General features: G+C 34.3%; 5 protein-coding genes and 1 non-coding gene across 7 annotated transcripts; 3 read left to right on the top strand and 3 right to left on the bottom strand.

Moving 5' to 3' along the window:
* Positions 1-20: 20 nt before the first annotated feature.
* LOC118050180 (enhancer of rudimentary homolog) lies at positions 21-2,417 on the bottom strand. Its single transcript, XM_035060431.2, has 4 exons — positions 2,258-2,417; positions 1,903-1,996; positions 953-1,073; positions 21-417 (listed from the first exon to the last, which is right to left on the bottom strand). The coding sequence occupies exons 1-4, from the start codon at positions 2,258-2,260 to the stop codon at positions 327-329; spliced, it is 309 nt and encodes a 102-aa protein (XP_034916322.1). The 5' UTR covers positions 2,261-2,417; the 3' UTR covers positions 21-326.
* A 4,606-nt stretch (positions 2,418-7,023) lies between these two features.
* LOC118050181 (probable folate-biopterin transporter 6) lies at positions 7,024-10,624 on the bottom strand. Its single transcript, XM_035060432.2, has 4 exons — positions 9,347-10,624; positions 9,166-9,267; positions 7,896-8,066; positions 7,024-7,772 (listed from the first exon to the last, which is right to left on the bottom strand). The coding sequence occupies exons 1-4, from the start codon at positions 10,001-10,003 to the stop codon at positions 7,155-7,157; spliced, it is 1,548 nt and encodes a 515-aa protein (XP_034916323.1). The 5' UTR covers positions 10,004-10,624; the 3' UTR covers positions 7,024-7,154.
* A 162-nt stretch (positions 10,625-10,786) lies between these two features.
* Positions 10,787-13,393, bottom strand: LOC118050184 (probable phospholipid hydroperoxide glutathione peroxidase). The gene is made up of 6 exons (XM_035060439.2): positions 12,926-13,393; positions 12,457-12,533; positions 12,208-12,269; positions 11,433-11,551; positions 11,182-11,349; positions 10,787-11,000 (listed from the first exon to the last, which is right to left on the bottom strand). The coding sequence occupies exons 1-6, from the start codon at positions 13,166-13,168 to the stop codon at positions 10,971-10,973; spliced, it is 699 nt and encodes a 232-aa protein (XP_034916330.1). The 5' UTR covers positions 13,169-13,393; the 3' UTR covers positions 10,787-10,970.
* A 3,109-nt stretch (positions 13,394-16,502) lies between these two features.
* LOC118050182 (eukaryotic translation initiation factor) lies at positions 16,503-21,500 on the top strand. The gene is made up of 9 exons (XM_035060434.2): positions 16,503-16,835; positions 17,289-17,360; positions 17,586-17,681; positions 17,935-18,108; positions 18,393-18,490; positions 18,648-18,735; positions 18,826-19,176; positions 19,267-19,509; positions 20,059-21,500. The coding sequence occupies exons 1-9, from the start codon at positions 16,695-16,697 to the stop codon at positions 21,094-21,096; spliced, it is 2,301 nt and encodes a 766-aa protein (XP_034916325.1). The 5' UTR covers positions 16,503-16,694; the 3' UTR covers positions 21,097-21,500.
* LOC118050339 (small nucleolar RNA snoR103) lies at positions 17,084-17,198 on the top strand. The gene has a single exon (XR_004687863.1). It is a non-coding gene; the product is annotated as a small nucleolar RNA snoR103 (small nucleolar RNA).
* A 153-nt stretch (positions 21,501-21,653) lies between the features above and the next one.
* Positions 21,654-23,765, top strand: LOC118050183 (pentatricopeptide repeat-containing protein At3g29230). Of its 2 annotated transcripts, XM_035060437.2 has the most exons (2): positions 21,654-22,385; positions 22,497-23,765. In XM_035060437.2, exons 1-2 carry the CDS (start codon positions 21,710-21,712, stop codon positions 23,210-23,212), a joined length of 1,392 nt encoding a protein of 463 aa, XP_034916328.1. In that variant the 5' UTR covers positions 21,654-21,709; the 3' UTR covers positions 23,213-23,765. The 2 variants fall into 2 exon arrangements, with proteins under 2 accessions (XP_034916328.1, XP_034916326.1); XM_035060435.2 differs by having other exon boundaries at positions 21,654-23,765.
* The last annotated feature ends 701 nt before the right edge of the window (positions 23,766-24,466 follow it).

Raw genomic sequence — 24,466 nt, 5'->3', positions numbered from 1 at the left:
ATCAAGCACGCAATAGATAGTTAGATCACAAGTTCTAATTTCATAAACACGACAACACTTGCCATGAAAATACACCGGTCAAACAACAAAGGTGGCTCCTCATCAGTAACTTGAGCAGAGCTTCAATTGTTATAATTATACAAACGATAGTGAGTGAGATGAAAAACGAAGCGGTACAATTTTCATATCAAACAGCTTGAGATATAGAACAATGCCTTCACAAGACACCACACTGAATCAGCACTTCCATAAACATCGCATTCCTATTGGATTCAACCCACGGAAAACTTTAGAAATAGATAAATATTGATCTGAGTATCATTTGTCTAGTGTGCCAATTTCTTAAGATGTTGAAGGAGCCGCTGTTTGATCCATTGTCTGTCGTTTGGAAGATATGCCTGAATTGAGTGATCATAACTGCAAGACAGAAATAAATTAACAGGATATCTGTTATCCTGCCACAGCAGCAGTCTGAAGAGAAATGCAGCATGGTAGTAATTGCTTCTTTGGCCTTCAAGCAAGGCCCAAACAGCCTAAAGTACCTTAGTCTTTCAAAAGAAAACTCTCATTCTCAAATAAGATGAAATTTAAGTCTTGTGAGTCATTCTCTTATAGTGTTTAACCGAAAGGATTTCTCTTGGCAATCATCAAAACTGTTTGGCAAGAATGTCTATGTTAAACAGTAACTGTGATTAGCATTTGACATGATCGGTGGGAATTCATACTTTTCACCAGCAAAATTCATAGATATGTAAATAACGTTATTTTTTTTCCCCTCCTAGAAAAAAATATTTACGAAGCCAAAATGCAACAAGCTTAGCTACCCAGAATTGATAATTGACACAGATGTATGATAATTGACACAGATGTCTAAAGGTGTTCGATTGCCAGCTTCAAAGTGCCTGGATGTGCATGTGTGTGCGGAAGGAGGGGGGGAGGGAGAGGGAAATACACTAATGCGCTCATGTCTGCAAGGCCATCAATGAAATTGTAGAGATCCGCAATATCATAAGTGATGTTTCTGTTGGCTGGATTTAGGTCCTTGAGCTTCCTTTCATATAGTGTGCAAATACCTGCAAATGCTCACAATGAACAAACTCAATGGGTAGGGAAACTTTAAGAGTTATGGATTCATCAAGAAGTAAATCTAAGTGCTAAGCAAGTGATAAGAGAGCTTATGTTGGGCTGATTACATAAAAATATTACTTTCATACATTTCATGTGGCTACCATCATTATTTGACCGCCTGTTTCATAAGAGTTGCTTCAGCCATTATGCAAGCAAAGACACAGGAGGTTTTTGGGTAAGGCGAAAGCCTGGACTACCAAATCTCAATAAGATGACACATGTTGAGAACAAAACCAATCAACTTCAAGCACGGCGTGTAAAAAAACAGCCTTTATCTTCATTTCCAACAAAAAAACTACAGGGGGTTAAACAGAACAAGGTAAGGAGAATCAATAACCTTAAAAAAAATAAAAGAGAATTTTCAGAATAGTGTCAGACTAAGAAAAAACAACATTCATGTAACTACTGCAACTAAGATGGCTTAATTTATTTACAGAGCTCCTTAAGCAGTAAAATACACAACATAACCATAAACCCACAATCCATCACACCAATTCCATTACATCTGCACCATGTTAAAAGCAAGAACCATGAAAAAACGAAAAACCCTCCTTGACTGAGGACACAAATCATCAAATTAAACAAAAAAAAAAAAAACTGTAAGCCTTTGAAGCTACTACATATACTCCAATGCTAAAAAACAAAATAAATCTCACTCGGGAAATTTTTTTTTAAAAAAAAAAACACTTTCAGTAGCAATTCCAGTAATTCATCCAAGAATAATAATAAGAAGAAGAAGAAGAAGAAAAAAAAAAAAAAACATAGCACACATACCATCCATAGCTTGACTTATTGAGTCATAATCCATGAAAGTTCTGGTAGATCTATTTTGCGAGTTCTGCATCAAAACTATAGTGTGTCTATTTGCCTACACATCAAAAACAAAACCAGCCGTAAAACACTATGGAGAAAAAAAAAACACAACGCATGAAACTATTAAAAAAGAAAAACCCATTTCAAATAACACAAAAAAGCTCAATAATTTAATATCCAACAAAAAGACAACTCAAATTTCCATTAATTACAGAACCCTAATTTAGAAAAAAGAAAACGAATTTTAGTGAAAATATTAGACATTTGAAATAGAAAAGAATTGGGAATTGAAAAATCATATGAAAAATCTTAGTACCATAGCTTGAATTGCAAGCGGAAGCAGTGGATTCTTAGAGAGAAGAGAGAAGGAATTCAAGGGTTTATGGCTTTTCTGTTGGCATAAATCGAAGTATACGAATCTTGGGGGTGCTTTATTATCAAAGAGTCACTATGAAATTGCCACGTTACTTCTTGTTACCTTCTATACTAAGGCTCCGTTTTCTTCTCTTTTTTTCTTTTTTTTTTTTAAATTACATATTTGAAATCATCTATATATTCAGTACACATTATAGTTTTTCACTAGCATGTTACCGTGATCTGCAACAAGTGAATAGTAATTTTTTTTTATTAAATATAAAAAAAATAAAAATATAAAGAATTTTTTTAAGTGTTTTGAATATGGCATAAATTAAAGCCAATAACAATGAATGTGACACTTAGATCTAAAACTTCTAGGCCCTGCTAAGTAGTAGGACCCAACACTATTAAGTTCAACTATGATTGAACTCAAAGCTTTTGGATTTCATTGCTAGCAAGACTCATTATTATTAGGTCTTGTTGGGTAATCAGACCCAAAACTCTTGGATCCTGTTGGGCAGTTAGACCTAAAGTTATTGGATCCTGCTAGGGGCAAGATCCAATGCATATTTTATTTATATATTTAATAATATCTATAATTCACAACTATTGAAATGAAAATTTAAAAAAAAAGGAAAATTTTAAGTGTTAGGTCCTGCTAGTAGCTTAATGGCGTGGGTGCCTCCCACTCATTAAGACCTGTGGAACACATTATAGCAATTTTTTTGATTAAAAAATATAAAATACAACGTGAAAAATACTAAGACATCCATTATAATCTTCTTAATTACACCAAAAACTAATGTAAAAATATCAAAATACCCGCAAAGGCAAAGTTTTTTTTTGTCTTTTTAAGCTAAAATCCTTATTTGTTTTACTTGAAAATTGAGAAAAACATATTGTTTTTGTGGAAGAAAGCCAACAAAATGTTTATCCGCTCGTGAAAAGATGAGAAATTAAAAGTGAAACTACTATTATAATCCACAGTGAAATATCTCTTGATCTACAGTGATTTCTCCACACTATTTAGCTTTTGTTATAATAAAATTTTACTGTCGCAATCTACAATAATTTATGTCTACAACTACAGTGAAAAACTCCACGCTATTCAACTATATATATATATCATTTAAAATTTTCTTTAAAAATTTTAGTTAAGAAAAAACTATAATTTATAATTTTTTTAAAATCTTTTATTTTCAAATTGTAACCACAAAAATTATTACAATACCAAACATATATTAATTCTTGTTATTTTTCTTAATCCTTTAAATCTAAAAATTTTATCCACGATATACGATTGTTGCATGTTTAGTATTGCAGTTGAAACTATATTTGAGTACATTTTAAAAGTGTATTTGACTTGAAAATATATTAAATTAATATTTTTTTTATTGTTTTCCGATAAATTTGATGTGTTAATATCAAAAATAAAAAATTTATTTTAATGTGTTTTCAAGCCAAAAATACTTTTAAAAAACATCCAAAGTAGAAACTACCACACTCTAAAATAGTCACTTAAGAATAATACTCTTTGTCCTTGAATAGAAAAAAAAATTTTATTTTTGTTAAAAATAATAACTTTTTTTATTAATTAATTAAAATATATGATGAAACAATAAGAGATTTTATGTGAAATTGTCAATAACAAAACATAAAGTAGAAACATCTTGTTATTATCCACATTCACCATTTCCAAAAATCATAGAAAATCATGCATAAGGATAAAGTTGAACAAGAACTCAAGCATCATAAGGATATCTTCTTTTGTTGTCAATTTTTCTATCTTTTACCGCTTTTGTTTTTCTTATTTTATATTTTAATAAATATAAATAAATTAAAAAAGAACATGAAATTGATAAACTAGAATGATGGTCAAGTTGTAATTTACTCCAATTAGCATTATTTCATATGATAATTGACATGCTATTTCTTCTTTTTCTTTTTCTTCTTCTTCTTCTTCTTTAAGAAAAAAAGTGTTTGAATCCAACAAAGCAAAGGAAAAGAAATCTCATTGAAAAAAGATGGCATACACATAATGTTTCAAGTAAATAAACACAAGAATACATAATAGCAAAATAAATATAAATTGTATGCAATACAAAACAATAGTTTTTGTGTGATTGTTAATCAAAAAATCATATCATCCTTTTAATATTTAAGATTATTTTGAAAGTTCTGAAGCTATATATATTTTTTAGTATAATTGAAAAAAGAAAGGGTGAAGATTGAGATATACCATTTTATACCAAACATGAGAGAGAGAGAGAGAGAGCTAATATCATCAACATTTTTTTAGTATATTGTTGAGATATTTTCCAGTTTAAGTTATATATTCTCGGGTTTAGCAAGAGAGAAGAATGACTTAAGCATTTATTCACACGCAGATTTTTTATTTAAAAATATTATTTTCATCTTCTTGATTTTTTATATGCTCATTTGAGCAACCAAACTTAAAAATTGACTTAAGCATTAGAGTTTCTCTCATTTCATGAGGGATTTATTTTGTGGGTATAAGTCAGACCTAAAACTCAGTGTTAGAAAAAAATTATTTATATGTGAGGTTTTTCTATGACTTTATTTGTGACATTGTTTGTGGGAAACTCAACAAAAATCTTGTTCATTTCCTCTCAATTTCTATAAAAATAATTGTTGCATAGTCAACGAGACTATTATATAGGAGAGTAACTGATCTCCCCACAAGAACTTCAGTTTTCTTATGTATCCAACAACTCTCCTAACAAGAGTAAGTATATAATAAGATATTTCTAGCTATACAGGAATAGCTTTGCTCTCTTCAGTATAACCAATAAAAAAGTCAACTCAGTGCACAAAGACATCTTTAGTTTCAAGAAGAAACTAGACAAAACAACATGGCAAATAAGCATCCCAAATGAGCTAGAACTTCCCAGCAAATCTAAGCCACGAACATGGCTATCTCCACCAATATTCTTCTAAGTCTTGATGTTCTCTTTCATATGCTCTCGTCATAAAAAAAAAAAAAAAAAAAAAAACTAGGCATTACATTCATAAGATTACACCAACCTTAACTTCTGCACACCATTCCTACCAAGTAGGAGAGTCTCCACTTTGTCACAAAAAGTTACACATTCACCCCGCCAAGAATTATATCATTGTTAAATCAAACGTAAACAACTATAATGATTATATTGACATGAGGAAGCACATGCAAAATGTCAAAAACATCTTAGAGCTAGTGATAATATAGAATGATGCCATGTGTATGATCTTCCCTACAACTTTCCATTGATTTGCTAGGGTGTGATATCATAATCTTAAACCTGGCTTTATTTTAGGTCTTCATGATCTTTGCGTGAAGCTCATCTCTCATTTTAGCACTAGTATTTCTACCAAAAAGAGCACCACAAAGCTCTTTTCCATTACACAATGAGGTGATGAAAACATGAAGGCATATCTTTAAAGACTTAACGAGAAAATGTCATACGTGAAAAATTTGCTTGAACTCATCATCACCAAAGCTTTGATCAACGAAGTGTAAAACTATTTCTTATAGGAAAAGTTACACACATTATATGAAAAGAAAATCTGCTTAGCATTAAACATGTGATAAAAAAACTACATCAGGGTGGAAGAAGCTAATGTAACCAAATAAGGTCATCAATGATTCCATATATAAGAAGAGTCTTCGCCACATCATTAATCGTTAATGAAAGCATATAAAAACATCACTAAGAAACACATATATGATCGCTTGTCATCACTCGAGATCATGACCATACCTCTCACAATGAGACATGTTAAGGTGTTGGCTGCCACAAAGGGAAAAGACTTCTTACAATACTCTTATCTAATAAAAAGTGGCCCAAACATAAGAAACCTTCTCAACAAGTTTTGTCTTTTGCACTATGATCATAGACACGAAATAAAAGAGTGCCATGCACTTACAAAAGAAATAGAAACATTGATTTTTAAAGGGTACCTTCAATAATTTATGGAGGAAGAGATACAATATGAACAAAAAAAAAAACAATCATCATAATGTATTATCTCAAATACGATAAATTTTAGAAATTTTATCTCTATCATCTTTTAAAATGACAATATATATCCAAACATGAAATGTCTCAATGAAATTTTCATGGTGAAATCTCCATTGAATCTCTATTATGTCTTTAGGTCCTTATGACCACTTATCTTCAAATTATCATGACCACTTGTCTCCAAGTCCCCATGACTAACCATCTCTAGGTTATTGTGAGCACTTGTCTTCAAGTATCGCGATAAATTGTCTAAAAAAAACCTCACATGAATAATAAAAAAAAGATAAATATTTAAAGGTATGCACATCAAAATAATATTTTTATGCATAGACATAAGTAAACTTTTACACTGTAAGGTTGTTTAAATTCTTCTAAACATATATGTCATTTATTTTATATAAACTATTAGATGAAACATCGTTTTAGGTTTAAAAAAAAAACAATTTTTTTTTTCACTAACTCAATCTTACAACACTGCTTCAAGTTCTAATATTAAAAATATTTACCATCACAAAGATCAATCAAAGATATAATAGTCTGCTAGATGCTTTATAAAATTTTTTTTTTGTTTAAAAATATATTAAAATATATTTTTTTTTGTTTAAAAATATATTAAAATAATTTATTTTTGATATAAACATATCAAAATCATCATAAAACACTGCAAAAACATCTATTTAATGTATTTTAGCCAAAAACACTAGAAAACAGAAGCAAAAGCCGTGCCAACCACCTCGGTAGATACCTTGATGCTAGAATTAATCAAATGCTCAAATGATCCTTCAAAGAATCAAAAGTATTTATATCAGACCCTCAATTTAAAAAATTTGCACATCATTTTTCGTTAATAAGCAACTGGACTTCTTCACTTGTCTCCTTAACATAAACAAGTTCCAAGCCATCATCATCTAGACTTGCAGCAGAGTTTGCTGTCAAGATATCCGACGGGATCAAGCTATCTGCTTGATCACCCCTGGGAACAAGAAAAATCAAACCTAGTGTTGCAAACCTCAGAAAATTTCTTATGAGAATGACCAGCCATAAGTTTGTGAAATCAGTCCTTGTGACATGAAATAGATGAAGAAGAACTCCTCCTCCCCATTTGGAAGAGAGGGAGCCAAGGCTATCAATGCACATTAATAGTGCAAAAAATGTCCCTTCGATGCCTAGAGGGCATAGCCGGGTGCTTAACACAATCATTGGCATCCACCTGATTCTGGATATGATTCGAGTGACACATTCTTCCGCTATAACAAAGAAGAAATCAGGAATTCCAAGGGCTAAGTTCCATCGAAGGACGAAGGTGAGATCAAGCATTCCAGACATGCCATATAGGAGTTGTGCATAAAGGATTAGACTTCTAAATGGATAGTTCTTCAGAGCCTTCTGATATATCAGAACCCCAGCAATGGAAGCTAATGCACCAACTGCGTAAATTATCCCGACAAACTCCTGTTGACAGGAAAAACAAAACCTTGGATTAAGAATTGCTAACTATGATTAGGCTGATGTCCATACAATGTTAAGACATGTCAAAGGATTCGAGATGAGTAGTTTATAGAAAGTAGAATGAACCTGTGAGAATGCAGGACCAGCTTTAGAATCTGTATACCAATAAAAGTGCCCTTCATGAGTGCTTACACTGAGAGCCAAAGATAGATACATGTACAATGATGGCTTCCACACTTGCGGCAGCTTAATAGTTTTCGACATGCCCCTTAATGCTATTTGTAAGCCCTCCCCTACCTGCAAACATATGATTTCTGAAGTCATGGTCTCTTACTTTGTAATTATCATCAGAATAAAAGAAAGGAGACAACAAGTGACTGTTTTTCGAGTCAGGAATTGTCAGTGCCTTTAATAACAAGAGTCAATGATAAGAACACAGAGACAACGATGAACTGGCCTAAAGTGTTTCAAATTGAGAAATGCTAACTGTTAGTAAATAATATAGGTAAACCATTTTCTATTTGGTTAAATCAGTAAGAAATTTCAGCCCTCCTGTCAACCAGGAACCAAGACAAAAACTTGAATGCAAGTGAATAATGTAAGGAGGTTTCTAGGTAACAGGTTTGACGCGAGAGAGAGATCATATCACTTTTAATTTTCTTAATCTCTAGTTGATATCTAGGGAAGGAAAAGGAATCAGTTAGAACTCCAAGTGACACTCCTTGTAGGCAGCAACTGATACAATTTACTAGCATGCATACAAGACCATTTTTCTTTCTAGACTTGAAAGAACAATAACAGGGCAGCATAGTTTCGTAGTATCTAAAAGCAAAGCTCTCTGTCATTGCATTACAATGGCATACACGTGGTTACTCTGATGTTATGGCTTGGAATCTGGTGCTTAGTTTAATATATCTGATGACAAAAGGATAGCTTTGCTAATGTGAGCTTTCAACCAATTCGACCTTGCCAAAATTACTAACAAGGTAAATCAACAAATTAGATATCTAATGACCCGTTTTCCATGAAGATCTTTCTTCTTAAGAAGGTGATTAGCTTGCTTTTATTGCATGCTGGGTTTTTTAAGCTCTGAACATGAGGAAAAGGTAAAGCAAGAAATCAAGAATTACTTAAGTGCTAATCTGCAAATAGTATATAGAGGCTTAAATTGGGAAAGAAAATTCAACTTAAACAAAGGCCATAAGCATATCTTGAATGCAAGAACAATTGAAATGGAAAGTGCTAAATGAACAGTGCACTCCATGATACACAAACTGTCAAGTTGTCCCTAACAGAGGTAAGTCAGGCACTTGTGTAGTTTCTGATAGGAGAGAGGTTGTTCCAGTTCATTAATTTGCAGAATCAAAAGAACAATGAAAATAAGGTGGATTGTTACCTTCTTCTTCTCAGATTGGAGACTTGTAGATCTCACTTCATAGATCACAAACCCTAACACTATCAATAGAGCTGGCGGGACTGCCAAAAGAACCAATGATACCTGCAAAAGCATTAACTTCCCTATCAAACAAAGAACAAGAGGAAAGGAAAGATTAATTTAATGAAATAAATAAACCTGCCTGAGGTCCAAGATGGTGAACAAAAAAACCACTGGAAGAGTAACCAATCAAAGCCCCAAGTGAAGAACAAAACCCACATAGAGACTGCATGTCTGGTGCCAAAGCCCTGATCTCAATACTCTTTTTAGCAATACAGGCATCAATAGTCACATCTGCTATTGCAACCCCAGCACTTATACCTATCAAGCAACTCAATGCCACAGCAATAGGCACCTTACCAAGAAGAGCTATCATCAACGCTGAGACACAACCAAGAACACCAGCCACTATAAAGTATGGCCTTCTCTTATATCCTCTGACAGGAAAAACATCAGTAAAGAGACCCCAAATTGGTTTCATGACCCATGGGATATAATAGAAACCCATGTACAACTGAACTGTTGATGGTTGAACCTTTTGAACATCTTTCCAGTAGTAGTCTGTAACAACTTTAAAGAAAGATCCAGATAAGCCCTGGCTAAAACCATACACCACAACTACACCAAAAATGAATGTGGGGTTTAGCTGAGAAGACAGCATGTGTAGCCATTGAAATGGCTCCATGAGGATGTAGAGAGGATTTGTTCTTGAACATGTTTTTGATGACCGACAATCATCTTCTTTTGAGGAATCTGTTGGAGATTTCTCCACAAACTCTCGGGTTTCAAGATGATCCATGAATCTATGCAATTGAAAATGCTATGGGTGTTGAGAATTAAAACGTTAACGAGAACCTGAGAAACAATGGGTGTTGACTTCAAAAACTTGAGAACGAGGTTCGGGCAATGGGTGTTGACTTCAAAAACTTGAGAACTCCACGATCCCCCTTGAGTGATTATTGCTTAATTAATTAAACATGGGAATCCTGGCATGGATATAAAATTACAACTCGCCATGAATATTTGACCAATTTTTCCTGCGTGATGACATCAACTTGGAAGTCTTAATAAATCTGCCTCTCTGGAAAGTTACCAAAGATATCAACACAAAGTAACCATACAAAACAGGAAGACAGGACACGCTTTAAGCTTGCCCAAATTATCTAAAGAAGTCTTATTTCAATGGATCTTTGGGAATCTCCGTGCATAACCCTGTCAATTAAATGATATTTTTCCCCATTCGACAGATGGAATTGGATTCCTCGGTTGATATTCTCTGTTTTTTTAAAGCTTTTGAGGGTCTGCAGATCACTTTGAATACAGTAAACAAAAAAAATTATATTTTTTAACCTCTTAATCTAGAATTCATTTATTTTTTAAAGGATTTTTTTATTCTTTACTTCAAATTAATATTTTTAAATATTTTAATATATTTTCAAGCAAAAACACACTGAAAATCAACCCCTAAAACTTATAATCTGAGTCGGTAAAGAAGTAGACTTCGTAAATGCAGATTATAGGGGAAAATCAATCTACACTTCACAGCCGGTCTCAAAAGAGAAGTAGAACACGACGACAACACAAACAAAAGAAACTTCAAAAATTTCTGGCAATTGAAACACTATTATATTAGATTCCTATTACAGAAAACATTTGTATATAAACAAACTGTAAAGATTGGAGCACAAATTTACATGTATTGATTTGTGTTTCTTCTATTGGTACTGATGATACATCTCATACATGTCACTGCTGCCAGCAATCATTCATGCGGCGAGGAGCTTCTGAATGTCCTTCTGTAACAGGAAAAGAGAAGAAAAAATTTAAGAAAGCACGGTTGATACTTGAAATGTGAAGACAGGATTGGTATGCAGATGGCACGGTTTATAAGAGCAGATGTTGCCACTTCCTATCAGTCATGACAAATAGAAGAATTCAAAGAACATCCAAATGCTTGAAAATAGAAGAAAAGTGTACCTCGATTTGGAAAGGTGATGTTGTTGGTTGATATCTCTCCACAACCTTGCCATTCTTGTCCACCAAGAACTTCTCAAAGTTCCACTTGATCAAATCACCTAAAAATCCTCCAGCACTTGATTTCAGAAACTGATAGACTGGAGCTGTACTTGGTCCATTCACATCAACCTGTCATGCAACACCTTGAGTAATTAAATTGTTCTTTTTCCAAGAGACATTTTACAAAAATAGGAGAGAATAATTCCGCTTACCTTATCAAATATTGGAAATTCTGCTTTGTACCTGGTACAAGCAAATTGTTTAATCTCAGGGTTTGATCCAGGTTCTTGCCCACCAAACTGATTGCAAGGAAAAGCCAGAATTTCTAAGCCTGCAATGAAAGTTACATAATAGAGATTAGCTTCATCAATTTAATAAAAGAGAGATCTTTTCACTATTGCTTTAAATTTCTCAAATCAAGTAAAGAGATGATGCCAATAGGCAACTTAACGATGTGTATATCGAAATATCCCCAGGGATGTTCTCTTCCTTATATTCATATGGAGTCCATCAATTTATTGATCTGACAATATTGTTACTCTTACAATCTTAACAAAGAAGCCTGCTTTGATCCTGGAGATTTTCAATGTCCACTAGTTGCAGGACACCACACGAATACAATGTCAGAAGAGCTTCAGGTGCATGACAAAACATTAGATTGCTCATTAACTAGGGCTAGCAGAAATTAAAATCTATATAACATGTATGAGACGGGCACAAACTCCCTACTCAAATAGTAGTTCAAATACCACGCCCCTATCACTCCCACATACAAATTGAGCCACCTATTTTAGATGTGTAAAGGCTTTGGGTGCCAAAAGAAAGCAAGAAGATATCAAATAGAGCGAAAGATCACACCAATTCCATCGACAGCCTCGTCGTAAAGGTATTAAGCTTATAAAAGCAGAACTTCTTTCCAAAACAATCAGGTTGTAGGCACTAAAAAGCCAAAAATCAAAATGCTTTCCTCACAAAAATTTAGCTTACCTTGAGTTTTGTACTTCTCGTATATGTGTGTGAGTTCCGAATAATTTGATGATGTCAAACCACTGGAGTCAGAGCAAAAACTTCCAATAAGATCTCAAGTGTCGTGAAAAAAGTAGATAAATAAAAATTTGGTACAACTTCGAAATATATATTCTTCATATACAAGACACGTAACAAACTAAGCTAATCAACCAACTATGAGAGAACAAAACAGATCACAGAATAAAGCATTCTCAAAGGAGAGAGTACCATTTCGAAGCGACATTAACAATCAAGAGAGCTTTCCCCTTAAATTTGCTAAGAGCAACATCCTTCCCATCAATATCCTGCATCAAGTAAATGGAAAAAAGGTTATTCCTCACTTTACATCTTCATATTTTCAGGGCTAATTATGAATCAATATCTAGGATCTTCAAATCTTACAGCCTCAAAAACTATATTCCAGAGTGCATAGCTCTTGATTCTTATGCGCTCTACCAGTCCAAGAAGCGCAAAAACATTTCAAGTTCAAAACTTTTACCAATTCAAACAGCAAAGATTTATCTTTGCATCTACTAAGTCGAAACCTAACAACCTCATGAACAATCAAGTCCAAACTCCTAAATCAAGCAAGAGAAATCAAAACAAATCCCAGCTTCCATGACTCAGAAAGGTGATAAACTGAACAGTTGAACCAGTACTGTAAAAAAACAAAAAGCTTTATCAAAAGAGCTACTACCTTAACAGTGAAGTCATGAACAGATTTCTCTGTAGCAGCTCTAGCAAAAACACCAAAGGACCGGGCTTTAGAGGCAAACCTAGGAAGATTTGGAGACTGTAAAGAAAACCCACGTTGCAAAAAAGCAGATTTGGAAGGCCCAAGTGGGGACTTGATGGAAGTGACAAAGGGAGCCATTGTTGTAGGGTTTGGATGGATTTTCAAACCCAGTACAGATGAACAGGAGAAAGGTAAGGAAGCCATGTGGTACTACTGTTTGATCAGCGGATTCTGGGAGTTGGTGAGAGGTTCTAGGGAGATGGAAGCTGATGTTTGTGTCCTAATAGCATGTGAACTGGAGCTAGAAGTTGGAACTCGATGTTGGGGTTTCTGAGGTGAAGTCTGTGGTGGAGGTGAAGGCTCCACGAGGCTGCCTTTTGTCTGCTTGCTTGATTTTCTTACATGGATGAGTCTATTGTCTGAAAGTTGACCCTGGATTTGAAAGATTAATCCCCATATCCAATAAAACTATTGCTGCATTGAAAAATCTTGATATGTATCACATCAGATTGCAAGTTTTAATGTTTTTTTCTTTATTTCTTTTGGTGAAGGTTAAAAAAACCATTTACGTATCCACTTCGCAGTAGTTTTAATTAGATATATGTATTTTTTAAAAAAATTATTTTTTAAGATTTAATTGTAAAAGTTATTACAATATTAAATATTCACTAAAAAAACATGACATGCTTGATTTTGTGGAGTTAAATTATTGATTTGGAGAAATATTATTAATTTTCTCATTGATATGATAGATGCACTCTTAAATCTTAAAAAACTAATTCAAAATATTATTTTTCATTAAATAAAAAAAATATTAAAATCATTCTAGACAATGAGTTTTGGATTTTTTTTATTCCATGATAATAAATACTTTCTTATAAAAGATTAAATTAAATTCTATGGAAAAATCTAATAAAATAATTTTATATAAATATTATTTCAAAAAATAATGTCATAACAAAAAAAAATAAAAATTGTTATCCACACCAGAATTAATATACTCGTCATAGATTCTATCTTGGATAGTAAATCGACCCAGATCAAGCAGCATTGGTCCACGTGTCAACTGATATATCCATGTATCTTGACTCTATTCAATAAGACCAAACCCTGCCCTGGTAGCTATCCACTAATATATCCATTATCCATGTATTTTGTCATTGTTCACATATATTAACTCTCGATTTTTAGAACAAAAGTCCAAGGCTGTTTTGATTTTTTTATGCTTTTTAAAATTATTTTTATATGTTTATATAAAAAATAATTTTTAAAGAATAAAAAAATATTTTATTTTAATATATTTTTAAATAAAAAACACTTAAAAAAATAATCATTATCATACCCTCAAATATTATTTAAACCCTATTTATTTATGTGGGATGTCACATTTCAAACCATGATTTGAATGAAAAAATCATAAAAATAATATTTTATTATTATGCAAACACAAACACTGGGCATGCTAGCAAAAAAAATTGAATAAAAGAGGAATGTTACTTGATTTTAGATGGGAAGGGATGATCAATAGAGCCAAGATTTTTGTTTGTTTTTAGATTTGAAAATTATCTTCTTTTTTTTTCTAAACTAAGCAATGTATACTAAAATTAAATTCACTTAAAGCCATATAAAGAAAAATCAATCACCTAACAAGCTAGAGATATTCTCAAGTTAATTTACACATCGATGAAGATTAAATTTATTGTATGGTTTTAATGGTAACCTTTTTTTTTTTTTTAAATATAGTACTATAATTATTAATAGGATGTTTGTTTCTATGGTTTTTCTAAAGCAAACCACGTAAAAAAAACTGTTTGGTAAAGTATAAAGCACGATTTACTGTTTGCGGGACCTAATATATTTTGCATTTAAAATACAGGTTAATCGAAAGCAGCTCTAATCTATTTTTCTTTCTATATGTCGTGCGTGTAGAGTGAATTAATTCACTATGCACACAAAAAATGAACAGTAAAAAATTCAATTTTTTATTTTTGATTGTGTTTTATTCAAAAAACTAGTGTTTAACATTATTCGATGACACTATATAAATTAGAAGGAGATCGCAAGATAACATAGCATTTTCAAAATTTGATTGAATCCCAATTTTATTCTTGATGATATTTTACATGATTTTTTACATAAATTAGAAGGAGATCGATAGTGAAGCACTTTTAGAATTTGATTTTAATCCCAATTTTATTCTTAATGATATTTTACATGATTTTATTACATGTTAAAAAAATCATGGAAATTATAGTCCTTGTTAGATGAATTTTGCACGTGATAGAACTGTAGATAATTTAATGGAATAATAAAAAATATTTTATATAAAGTATTATTTATTTTATGATGTAATAGCAGTAGTTACAACTATAATATTTAAATCATAAACCATCAATATTAATATATAGTCTTTTTAGTTATTTTATAACCTCAGTTTAGAAAATATTTTTAACAAACACATTAAATTACTTTTTATTCAATCTCAATTTTAACCAAACATATATAAATATCAAACCAACCCCAACCAAAAGTATTTTTTACAAAACAACTTTTTTTAAACTACAACTATAAAAATTACCGAAATACCAAACATACTTTTATCTAGCTTAATTTGATTATGTCAAAATCTAATTAATTCAAGTTAGATTTTGACATAATCAAAAAAAATAATATTGACTTAAAAAATTAATTTAGACCAAATCAACACTTAATTTTTTTTTGGAAGGAAATAAACTAGGTTATTTTGAAAAAAATATTTAACACCTGTAAATTAACCCAACAACTCAGTACATGGGTAGAGTAGTGACTGTTTCTGCCTCTCTCACGTTGCCATAAGCCCACATGGGTGTGATGGGCCAGGCACTCTCTTGAAGGAACTGAGCTGAATAAAGCCCAAAACATCTACTTTGTAAATCCTGTTAGCATTATTGGAGTACAAAAAAGAATTTACTTTAATATTAATAGTGTATATACAAAAAACTATCTCATGGATTTCTTATTAGATTTTAATTTTATCTATAATAAAAAGAGTTAGTAAATTCCACTCATATTTTTTTCAATTTTTTTTTTTAATTTTTAAAATAATATAATTTTAAATTAGTTATAATTAACTTGAATTGATACATTTAAAGAGGCTAAAATTCAATATCACACAACAACATCAACATCATGACCAAACTAAACTATCATTTTATATTCAAATAAAACATAGATTACACAAATCACTATAAATTTATTTATTATAAACTTTATTCATTTTAATTGAGAAAATTTTCTGAGATCATGTTTGAAAATATAATATATGTTATTTTTAAAATATTTCTATTTAAAAATATATTAAAATAATATATATTTTTAAAATATATAATTTTTATATTAATATATTAAAATGTTTAAAAAATAAATTTTAAATTTTGATAAAAAATAAATTTAACCACCATTCCAAGTGATCACTAAATATATAAAAGACAAGCCGTGATATATATAGATTTTTATTTTTTTTAGATAGCTTTCCAATACTGTAAAATAAATAAATAAATAAAAGAAAAAGAAGAAGAAGAAGAAACAGCTAGCACAGGGCACCATAAAAAGGGTTTTTTCTCATAGCCTCAGCTTCCTCTTTCTCTCTTGCAGACAGAGAGGGAAAAACCAAAACCCCTCTCCTTCTTTTTATCCCAAATTATTTAAAAATAATCTTAAATTTTAAAACCCTGCAATTGAAGTTTGAGTTATGCAGGCAGATCAGACGGTGATAAGCTTGAGACCAGGAGGAGGAGGTGGCAGTAGTGCTACCCGTGGCACCAGACTCTTCACCCCTCGCCTTGACTCTGCTTCTCTTTCTGATACTTCTCAATCCTTTTCCTCTTTCCAGGTACCCGAAAAGATTCAATCTATAATTCAATTTTCATGTTACTAGATCTGGGTTTTTTAGAAGATTCAATCTTTTCATTGTTTTTGTCAGTTATTTGTGGTTTGTATTGTGTAATTGCGTTAAAAGCTTATTTTTTACAAGTTTTTAATTCCAATATTGTTATTTTGTTTAAAAGAAGCAATCTTCGGAATGGTGTGAAAATTGTAAGTGAGAATATGATTAGAATTGTCCTAATTCTTGGCGGGGCACTTAAGTTTTTGTGCTACCTTCTGTAAATATGGACAAAAATTAATGATTGTATGTGGGATTTAGGTGGGTTTTCATGGAGATTAGTGATGCCCATAAAGAACCTACATTACATGAAAACACCCCTTTAGAGAAAATTAGAGGATGCAACAGCATGTTGTATGATATGTGTTTTGATTCTTCTGATTGATTGCTATTGTGGAATAGACTGGTGACCTGCGGTTTGAAGACCATGAGCGCATTCGCTACACCCGAAACCAGCTGCTGCAGTTTAAAGAGGTAAGTGTTACAATCAGCTTTCCTAATTTTTTTTCTGTCATGTTAATTATTGATTGCTAGTTGGAAGAATTATTTTGTAGTTTAAGGCTAAACCGTGGGTAGTTTTTTTCCCCTTTATTTTAATTTGCTGAGGTATATAATATGGAGTAACTGCTTTAATGCTTCCTATTTAATAAAAGCAAATTGGTTACATCTTAACATCATGTGGTTGCTCTTTTTTCCTAGATTGAAAATGTTCCAGAGGATATTCTGAAGATCAGACAAGAAATTGAGTCTGAGTTTGTTGGTGACGATCAAATTTGGAGCCGTGCAGATAGCAGCGTAAGTTTTCAGATTATATCTTTTCTTCATGCTCTCTTTATACTGTTATTTTACATGTCAAAATTAGGTGTTGCTGTCAAGATGTGATTTTTGTAATTTTCTATCTTTTTCCCTTTTCTTTTTTGCTTTCATTTCAGTGCCTGTGCCTTTGTGGAGACTGGACAAACTTTCTTATGACAAGTCTTTTCTTATGTTTATGTTTATAGCTACCAAACAATTATAACTTTAATCTATTTTTTTCTGCTTTGTGTAGCCTCAATCTCAAAGTCGTTATTCTGAGCCAGACAAGCGTGATTGGCGTGATAGGTCAGGAGCTTTTGGAGAGGAAAAATCTTTGGAAGCAATTCGAGGAAGCAAGGAGTTCTCCAATCGGCAAGACCAGCTAAACTCCCAGTTTGCAAGGGCTCAAATCACTGCTAATCAAGGGGTAACATTTCTAGTTAGTTCACTCAGAAATTCATGGTTATTAATAATGCAAAATGTATTAATACTGTCTTTATGTTTTGGTCTAATTTTTTTGTTGATATTGACACAACATGGAGGTTCTCTCTCTCATAGATAGCCGTGAAAGGAGAATGAGATTTTGGTTGTTACAAAAGAAAGAATAATTGATGCCCTTTGGAAATGATTTTGGTTGCCATTTTTAATGCATGTGTAGCCTGATTTCAATATCTTTTTGAAAAAAGGGTATTAACATCTTGTTCAAACCAGGTAGGGCCTGCTCGTACTCTGATCAAGGCTGAAGTGCCATGGTCAGCTCGAAGAGGGACTCTCTCTGAGGAGCAACGTGTCTTGAAGACAGTGAAAGGGTAATTAGTCATTTAGTTGATCTGCTAACTCTAACATTCCTAAAAGAAAAGGACCCAGATTTTTAGAGGCTTTGACCTTGGAAACAATTTTTGAATGTGTTCAGTGAAGTTTCTCTTAGTGCTTTATGTTGTGACTAGTGCTCTATTTTCTGTGCAGTATATTAAACAAATTGACACCAGAGAAGTTTGATGTTCTCAAGGGGCAACTGATTGATTCTGGAATCACAACACCTGATATTTTAAAGGTTCCCATTATACATATCTTCAGTCATTCAGATTTTCAGTGATTTTTAATTTTATAGTCAATAATATAACTGGAGCTGTTTGTATTTCAGGGTGTTATCTCACTAATATTTGACAAGGCAGTCCTGGAGCCAACATTCTGTCCCATGTATGCTCTTTTATGCTCTGACCTTAACGAGAAGCTCCTTCCATTCCCATCTGATGAGCCTGGTGGGAAAGAAATCACTTTTAAGCGGATTCTTTTGAACAATTGCCAGGAGGCATTTGAAGGTGATGACAATCTGAGGGCAGATATTAGCAAGCTGACTGCTCCTGAACAAGAAATGGAACGCAGGGATAAGGAACGATTGGTTAGGCTGCGAACTCTTGGGAACATGCGCCTTATTGGGGAACTTTTGAAGCAGAAAATGGTGCCTGAAAAGATTGTCCATCATATTGTTCAGGTCATTCTTGGAATCAAAATTTTTCCTCACTCTTTTTTTCCCATGATTAGATTGCTAAGTGACCAAGTGTGTGTATCTTGTGCAATGCAGGAACTATTGGGGGATGACAATAAGACATGCCCAGCTGAAGAGAATGTCGAAGCAATATGTCAATTTTTTAACACCATAGGCAAGCAACTAGATAAAAATCCAAAAGCTCGGCAAGTTAATGATGTATATTTCAGCAGGCTGAAGGAGCTGACAACAAATCCACAACTTGCACCACGGTTTAGGTTCATGGTTCGTGATGTTCTTGATCTCCGGGCCAACAGCTGGGTTCCTAGGCGTGAAGAGGTTAATTTTCCATGTGCTCCCTACTTTTCTTCTTTGCCCTGTTGTTTTGGGGTGGGGGCACAGGGGGTTGTGATTTTTCAGCATATCTACTCATGTAGAGGATGGTAATATTCCGAGTAGGGTAAACTATGAAAACTTAATCTTAGGTTTGTTCTATCTCTGTTAAGATACTTCACCATATAGTGGGTGATTGAAAATATTTTAAAATTCAGGGGATATTGCAAAAGTTAAAACATCATTCTAAGACCCTCAACTATTTATATTGTAAAATGTAGCTCAGAATATGAAGGTAATGCCGGTAGTTTAATGGAGAAAGGCAATGGTATAAAATCAAAGGGAGGGTGTTTTATAAAGTTGCAGTTTAGGTTGAAAATTAACAGAATCCCTGGATGTTTTGTAGTCTCCCATTTTGACATTGTTCTCATTCTTCCATGAGTATGAGATCTGCTGAAATTCTGTAAATTGTTAAAACTGAAACGTTAAATGACATGATAAATTCTAACATACTTGAAAAACTGAAGGTTTTTGTGCTGATCCTTGTTGTTATAGGTTAAAGCAAAGACCATCTCTGAAATCCATTCAGAAGCAGAGAAGAATCTTGGATTGCGTCCAGGTGCAACTGCAGTCATGAGAAATGGTCGTAATGCTACTGCATTTGGGGGTGTGGGTCCTGGTGGTTTCCCCATTGGCAGGCCTGGTGCAGGGGGTATGATGCCTGGAATGCCTGGGATGATGAAAATGCCTGGAATGCCCGGGCTTGATTCTGACAACTGGGAAGTTCCTCGAACTCGAACAATGCCAAGGGGAAATAATTTTGGCTCAACCCAGTCCACTGGGCGTATCCCCACTTCCTTGATCAACAAATCACCATCGATTAATGCAAGACTTTTACCTCAGGGAAGTGGTGGTGTCATAGAAGGGAAAACAAACTCCTTATTGCAGGGTGGTGGCACTCCTTCCCAACCTGGTTTTGATACAAGAACTGAACTTGTAGGTCAAACTCCTCAGCCTGTTGCTCCAACTGTGCCAGCAATTCCTTCTCCTCGGAAGCCACTAGCTCCTACTACAAGGTCAAATCCTGATGATCTTCGCAAAAAAACCATTTCTCTGCTGGAAGAATATTTCAGTGTTCGAATTCTAGATGAAGCACTGCAATGTGTGGAGGAGTTGAAAGATCCAGCTTTTCACCCTGAGGTTGCTAAAGAAGCTATTGCCCTTGCACTGGAGAAGAGCCCACCATGTGTGGGACCTGTCATAAAGCTTCTTGAATTCTTGCTCGCTAAAAATGTCCTAACAGCTAGAGATATTGGAACTGGTTGCCTTCTTTATGGCTCCTTGTTGGATGATATTGGCATTGATTTACCCAAAGCACCAAATAACTTTGGCGAGATTCTTGGGAACTTGGTCGTGGTCCAGGGTCTGGACTTCGGGGTCATGAAGGAACTTCTGGAGAAGGTGGAAGATAACAAGTTCAGGAAAGCCATCTTTGACTGTGCCATGAAGAGCATCAATTCAAACCCTTCAGGGCAAGAAGTGTTGGCAACACAGGGTTCTAATATTCAGGCGTGTGAGAGTTTGTTCTCTTAATTAGGGCAAGGTGCTCCTTAGCTTTAAATGGGAAGCTGTGCAGCTTTGTGGAACCTACGAAACCAAACCATTCTGCCTGTTTGCTTTCCAAAATTCACTGAAACTTTCTCGATATTAAAGATTACCGCATATCAGAAGCAGACCAGGAAGAACAACATATAATTTAATTGAGTTGTACATTTTCCATGGTTTTCTCATGATATTTGCTTGTTATGTTAGAAGCATAAAACGTTTGTATTTCTCGAGTGCCCAATAAGTCTCCCCCGGGACATTCGAGATCACAAAAAGACTTCCACATTTTCCAGTTTCTTACATTAGATTTCAAGTCATGTACCACAGTTGAAAATTTTGATACTTGCCCATTTAAGGGGCCCAATTTTCTTCATAAATGATGTTTTTTTTCCTGTCTTGTAGCTTAAATGAATGTTCACCTTATCCTTTGAGAATCTTTTGGTCCACAATTTTTTGCCACACAAGTTGCCTGTCTGGCCCTTCTCCTTGCAAAATCTATCAGTTAGATTGAAAGGAGTGAGTGAAAGGAGCAGTGAACAGGTTATAGGAGACTGGAGAAGCAAAACCTTGGAACCGCGGTAGATTGTTTTGTCAATTAAAAATGGCAGGCTTGGCCTACAATTGCGTCTTGCCGTCCCCTGAAATGCGACAATGGAATGAGATAATCAAGAAACACGTGCTCAATGGTGATGCAGTTCAAGCCATGGTAACGTATGTCAATGTGCAAGAAATTGGCCTTCATGCTGATAACTTCACTTTCCCTATTTTACTCAAAGCAGCCGGGAGTTGGTCCAGTCCTTGTATTGGGCTAGCCCTCCATGGCCAGACAATAAAAGCAGGTTTCTCCAGCCATGTTTTTGTCCAAACTGCTCTGCTGAACATGTACAGGTCTCATCGTTGCGTTGCTGATGCTTGTAAAGTGTTTGAGAAGATGCCTGTCAAAGATGTGGTTGCTTGGAATTCCATTTTAGATGCCTATGCTTCTACTGATCAGATGGATGATGCACTCAAAGTGTTCAATTCCATGCCTTTAAAGGACCTCTCATCTTTCAATATCATGATTTCTGGGTACTCAAGCATTGGAAAGACACTGTCTGCGAGAAGTATCTTTGATAACATGGCAGAGAAAGATATAGTCTCTTGGAACTCAATGATATCAGCATATATCCAAGGTGAAGATATGGAAAGAGCTTGCGATTTGTTTAGGGAAATGCCAGCGAAGAACATCATCACATGGAATACAATGGTAAAAGGGTTTCTACAAAATGAACTTTATGGTGAGGTTCTTGATTTGTTTGATGAAATGAAGACTACAAATTGCTTGCCTGATTATCTTACAGTGACTGGTGTTTTATCTGCATGTGCCCATTCGGGATCGCTGAAAAAAGGAACCGAAGTACACATATATGCCATTGAGAACGGACTTGCATCAAGTCCCCATGTAACAACAGCTTTGATCGATATGTATGCCAAATGTGGAAGCATGCAGCAAGGTTTACAGGTTTTCTATAAGTCGCAAGTTAAGGATATTTACTGTTGGAATGCATTGATTTCCGGGCTTGCACTTCACGGCCATGGCCATGCTGCTCTCAATATATTCAACAAGATGAGAAAGAACCATACAAGGCCTGACGATATAACCTTCATAGGCTTGCTTAGTGCTTGTAGCCATTCAGGTTTAGTGCAAGAAGGTAGCCAATTGTTTTATAGCATGCAGAAGGAATTTGGAATATCTCCCAAAATAGAGCATTACGGATGCATGGTTGATCTTCTTAGTAGAGCCAGGCATCTTGATTGCGCGTTACAACTAATCAAAACCATGCCATTCAAGCCAGGAGAAGCCATCTTGGGTGCTTTGCTTAGTGCCTGTATAGTTCATCAGGATCTTGAGGTTGGTGAGAGAGTTGTAAAACTTATTTCTTCTAGGGGTAACTACCTTAGCGATGGAGAGCTCATGATGTTCTCTAACTTGTATGCATCATGTGGTCAATGGGAAGAAGCGAGCAAATGGAGAGAGATGATGAATGACACAGGCATTGTTAAAACTGCTGGATTCAGTGTGGTTGAAGTTAATGGAAAGTTTCACAAGTTCCTGGCTGGGTAAAAACCGGCTAAAATGTGAGTGGTGGTGCCAATTCTGAGAGACAGTTTCATTACTACATGCCCCTTTAGCAACACAGTACACAGCGGTGCAAGCTGCATTTCACCAACAAAATCATCAAAAATAATGTTTTTGTTGCGGTGCACTGCATTGATGAACTATGCCTAATTGATCTTGGCCTCGTGTCAAGGAAAAACTTGCCTTCTGCTAGTTGGAGGTGTGCCTACCACCGGCCCAAATAGTTAGGTGCAGTCCTATCATTGATACTCAGCGACCTCATGACTGTTATTTTGTCCCAATTTTTCTAATAACACTGACAATTTTCTTATTATGATCTGGTCTTAGCTTATTCTTTCCCCATCAGCTACAAGAAATCTAAGCCTAACCCATAACCTGGTCCAAGACTCAGAGCCATGACTTGCACGAATTCTTTAAAGAAGTTTTGAAATGATGTGATTCTGCAATTCCTTAAAAAAAGTCAAACTGGATCTCACCTAAGTTTTGATTAGATCATGGATTAACCTCTCAGGTTAACTCTACCCAACTTGAAAAAAAAACTCGGCTCGGTGAAGTTCTAAATCAACGAATCATCACGTTAACCTCCCATGCAATACCAGGTTTTGTAACACTGGTTTTTCCTCGGCAAGGAACAGGAAATGCAAAAGCAGGAGAACTCCTATGACCTATCACTATGCAGAAGATGATGTCATGCTCCACATCTTTGTCAAATACAAAATGAGACTAGTAAAACGATGGAGCAAGCACCTAAATCAAAGTTCCATTATCAAAAGGCACAAAGTGGGTGCTCACCCTACTACAAAAGCAATACAGTGAGGAGAGAGTCCTGAAAACTATAGCATATAAACAAACAGGTAGCTAACAAGCTATCTAATTTCCCACTTCAAAGTTTCCATTGGTTTATACAAGTCCACATCTGGGATTACTTTTAACTTTCTGCAACAATTTAGCATTTGGAAGATCAAAATTTGGACTTTTTCTAGAGCTGAGTTGGATGCACAGCTCAAAATACCAAAGAGTCTACCCCTGTCAGAGATTTTACACGTTGCTCTTTAGGGGGAGCTTCTCCTGCCATTGGGCTCGTAGGCCTGGCACCCATCGGAAAACTCAACTACTGAACGGATGGAGAATCTAAATGTGGCGTTTGGCCTGAAAACAGTGTGCTAACAAACTATGCTCTCCATATAAATAGCTTGCGGACATTTGTTGAGATCAAAATTAATTTTCGCAATGCCCCCT

This window comes from Populus alba, chromosome 6, assembly GCF_005239225.2.
Source record: "Populus alba chromosome 6, ASM523922v2, whole genome shotgun sequence".
Lineage (NCBI taxonomy): Eukaryota > Viridiplantae > Streptophyta > Magnoliopsida > Malpighiales > Salicaceae > Populus > Populus alba.
Note: the sequence above shows the minus strand (reverse complement) of the source record. Positions and strands in the feature narration are given on the sequence as shown.

Coding starts and splice junctions, on each gene's coding strand:
- LOC118050180 (XM_035060431.2), bottom strand. Junction 1,074..1,902: donor AATAAGTCAAGCTATGGATG/GTATGTGTGCTA, acceptor GAGCATTTGCAG/GTATTTGCACACTATATGAA. Junction 418..952: donor GCAGACATGAGCGCATTAGT/GTATTTCCCTCT, acceptor TCTGTCTTGCAG/TTATGATCACTCAATTCAGG.
- LOC118050181 (XM_035060432.2), bottom strand. CDS start 10,003: ATGGATCATCTTGAAACCCGAGAGTTTGTGGAGAAATCTCCAACAGAT. Junction 8,067..9,165: donor TCCAATCTGAGAAGAAGAAG/GTAACAATCCAC, acceptor ATATGTTTGCAG/GTAGGGGAGGGCTTACAAAT. Junction 7,773..7,895: donor CTGGTCCTGCATTCTCACAG/GTTCATTCTACT, acceptor TCCTGTCAACAG/GAGTTTGTCGGGATAATTTA.
- LOC118050184 (XM_035060439.2), bottom strand. CDS start 13,168: ATGGCTTCCTTACCTTTCTCCTGTTCATCTGTACTGGGTTTGAAAATC. Junction 12,534..12,925: donor TTCATGACTTCACTGTTAAG/GTAGTAGCTCTT, acceptor TACTTGATGCAG/GATATTGATGGGAAGGATGT. Junction 11,552..12,207: donor CGAGAAGTACAAAACTCAAG/GTAAGCTAAATT, acceptor CTTTCATTGCAG/GCTTAGAAATTCTGGCTTTT.
- LOC118050182 (XM_035060434.2), top strand. CDS start 16,695: ATGCAGGCAGATCAGACGGTGATAAGCTTGAGACCAGGAGGAGGAGGT. Junction 18,491..18,647: donor GTCTTGAAGACAGTGAAAGG/GTAATTAGTCAT, acceptor TTTTCTGTGCAG/TATATTAAACAAATTGACAC. Junction 19,510..20,058: donor GGGTTCCTAGGCGTGAAGAG/GTTAATTTTCCA, acceptor TTGTTGTTATAG/GTTAAAGCAAAGACCATCTC.
- LOC118050183 (XM_035060435.2), top strand. CDS start 21,710: ATGGCAGGCTTGGCCTACAATTGCGTCTTGCCGTCCCCTGAAATGCGA.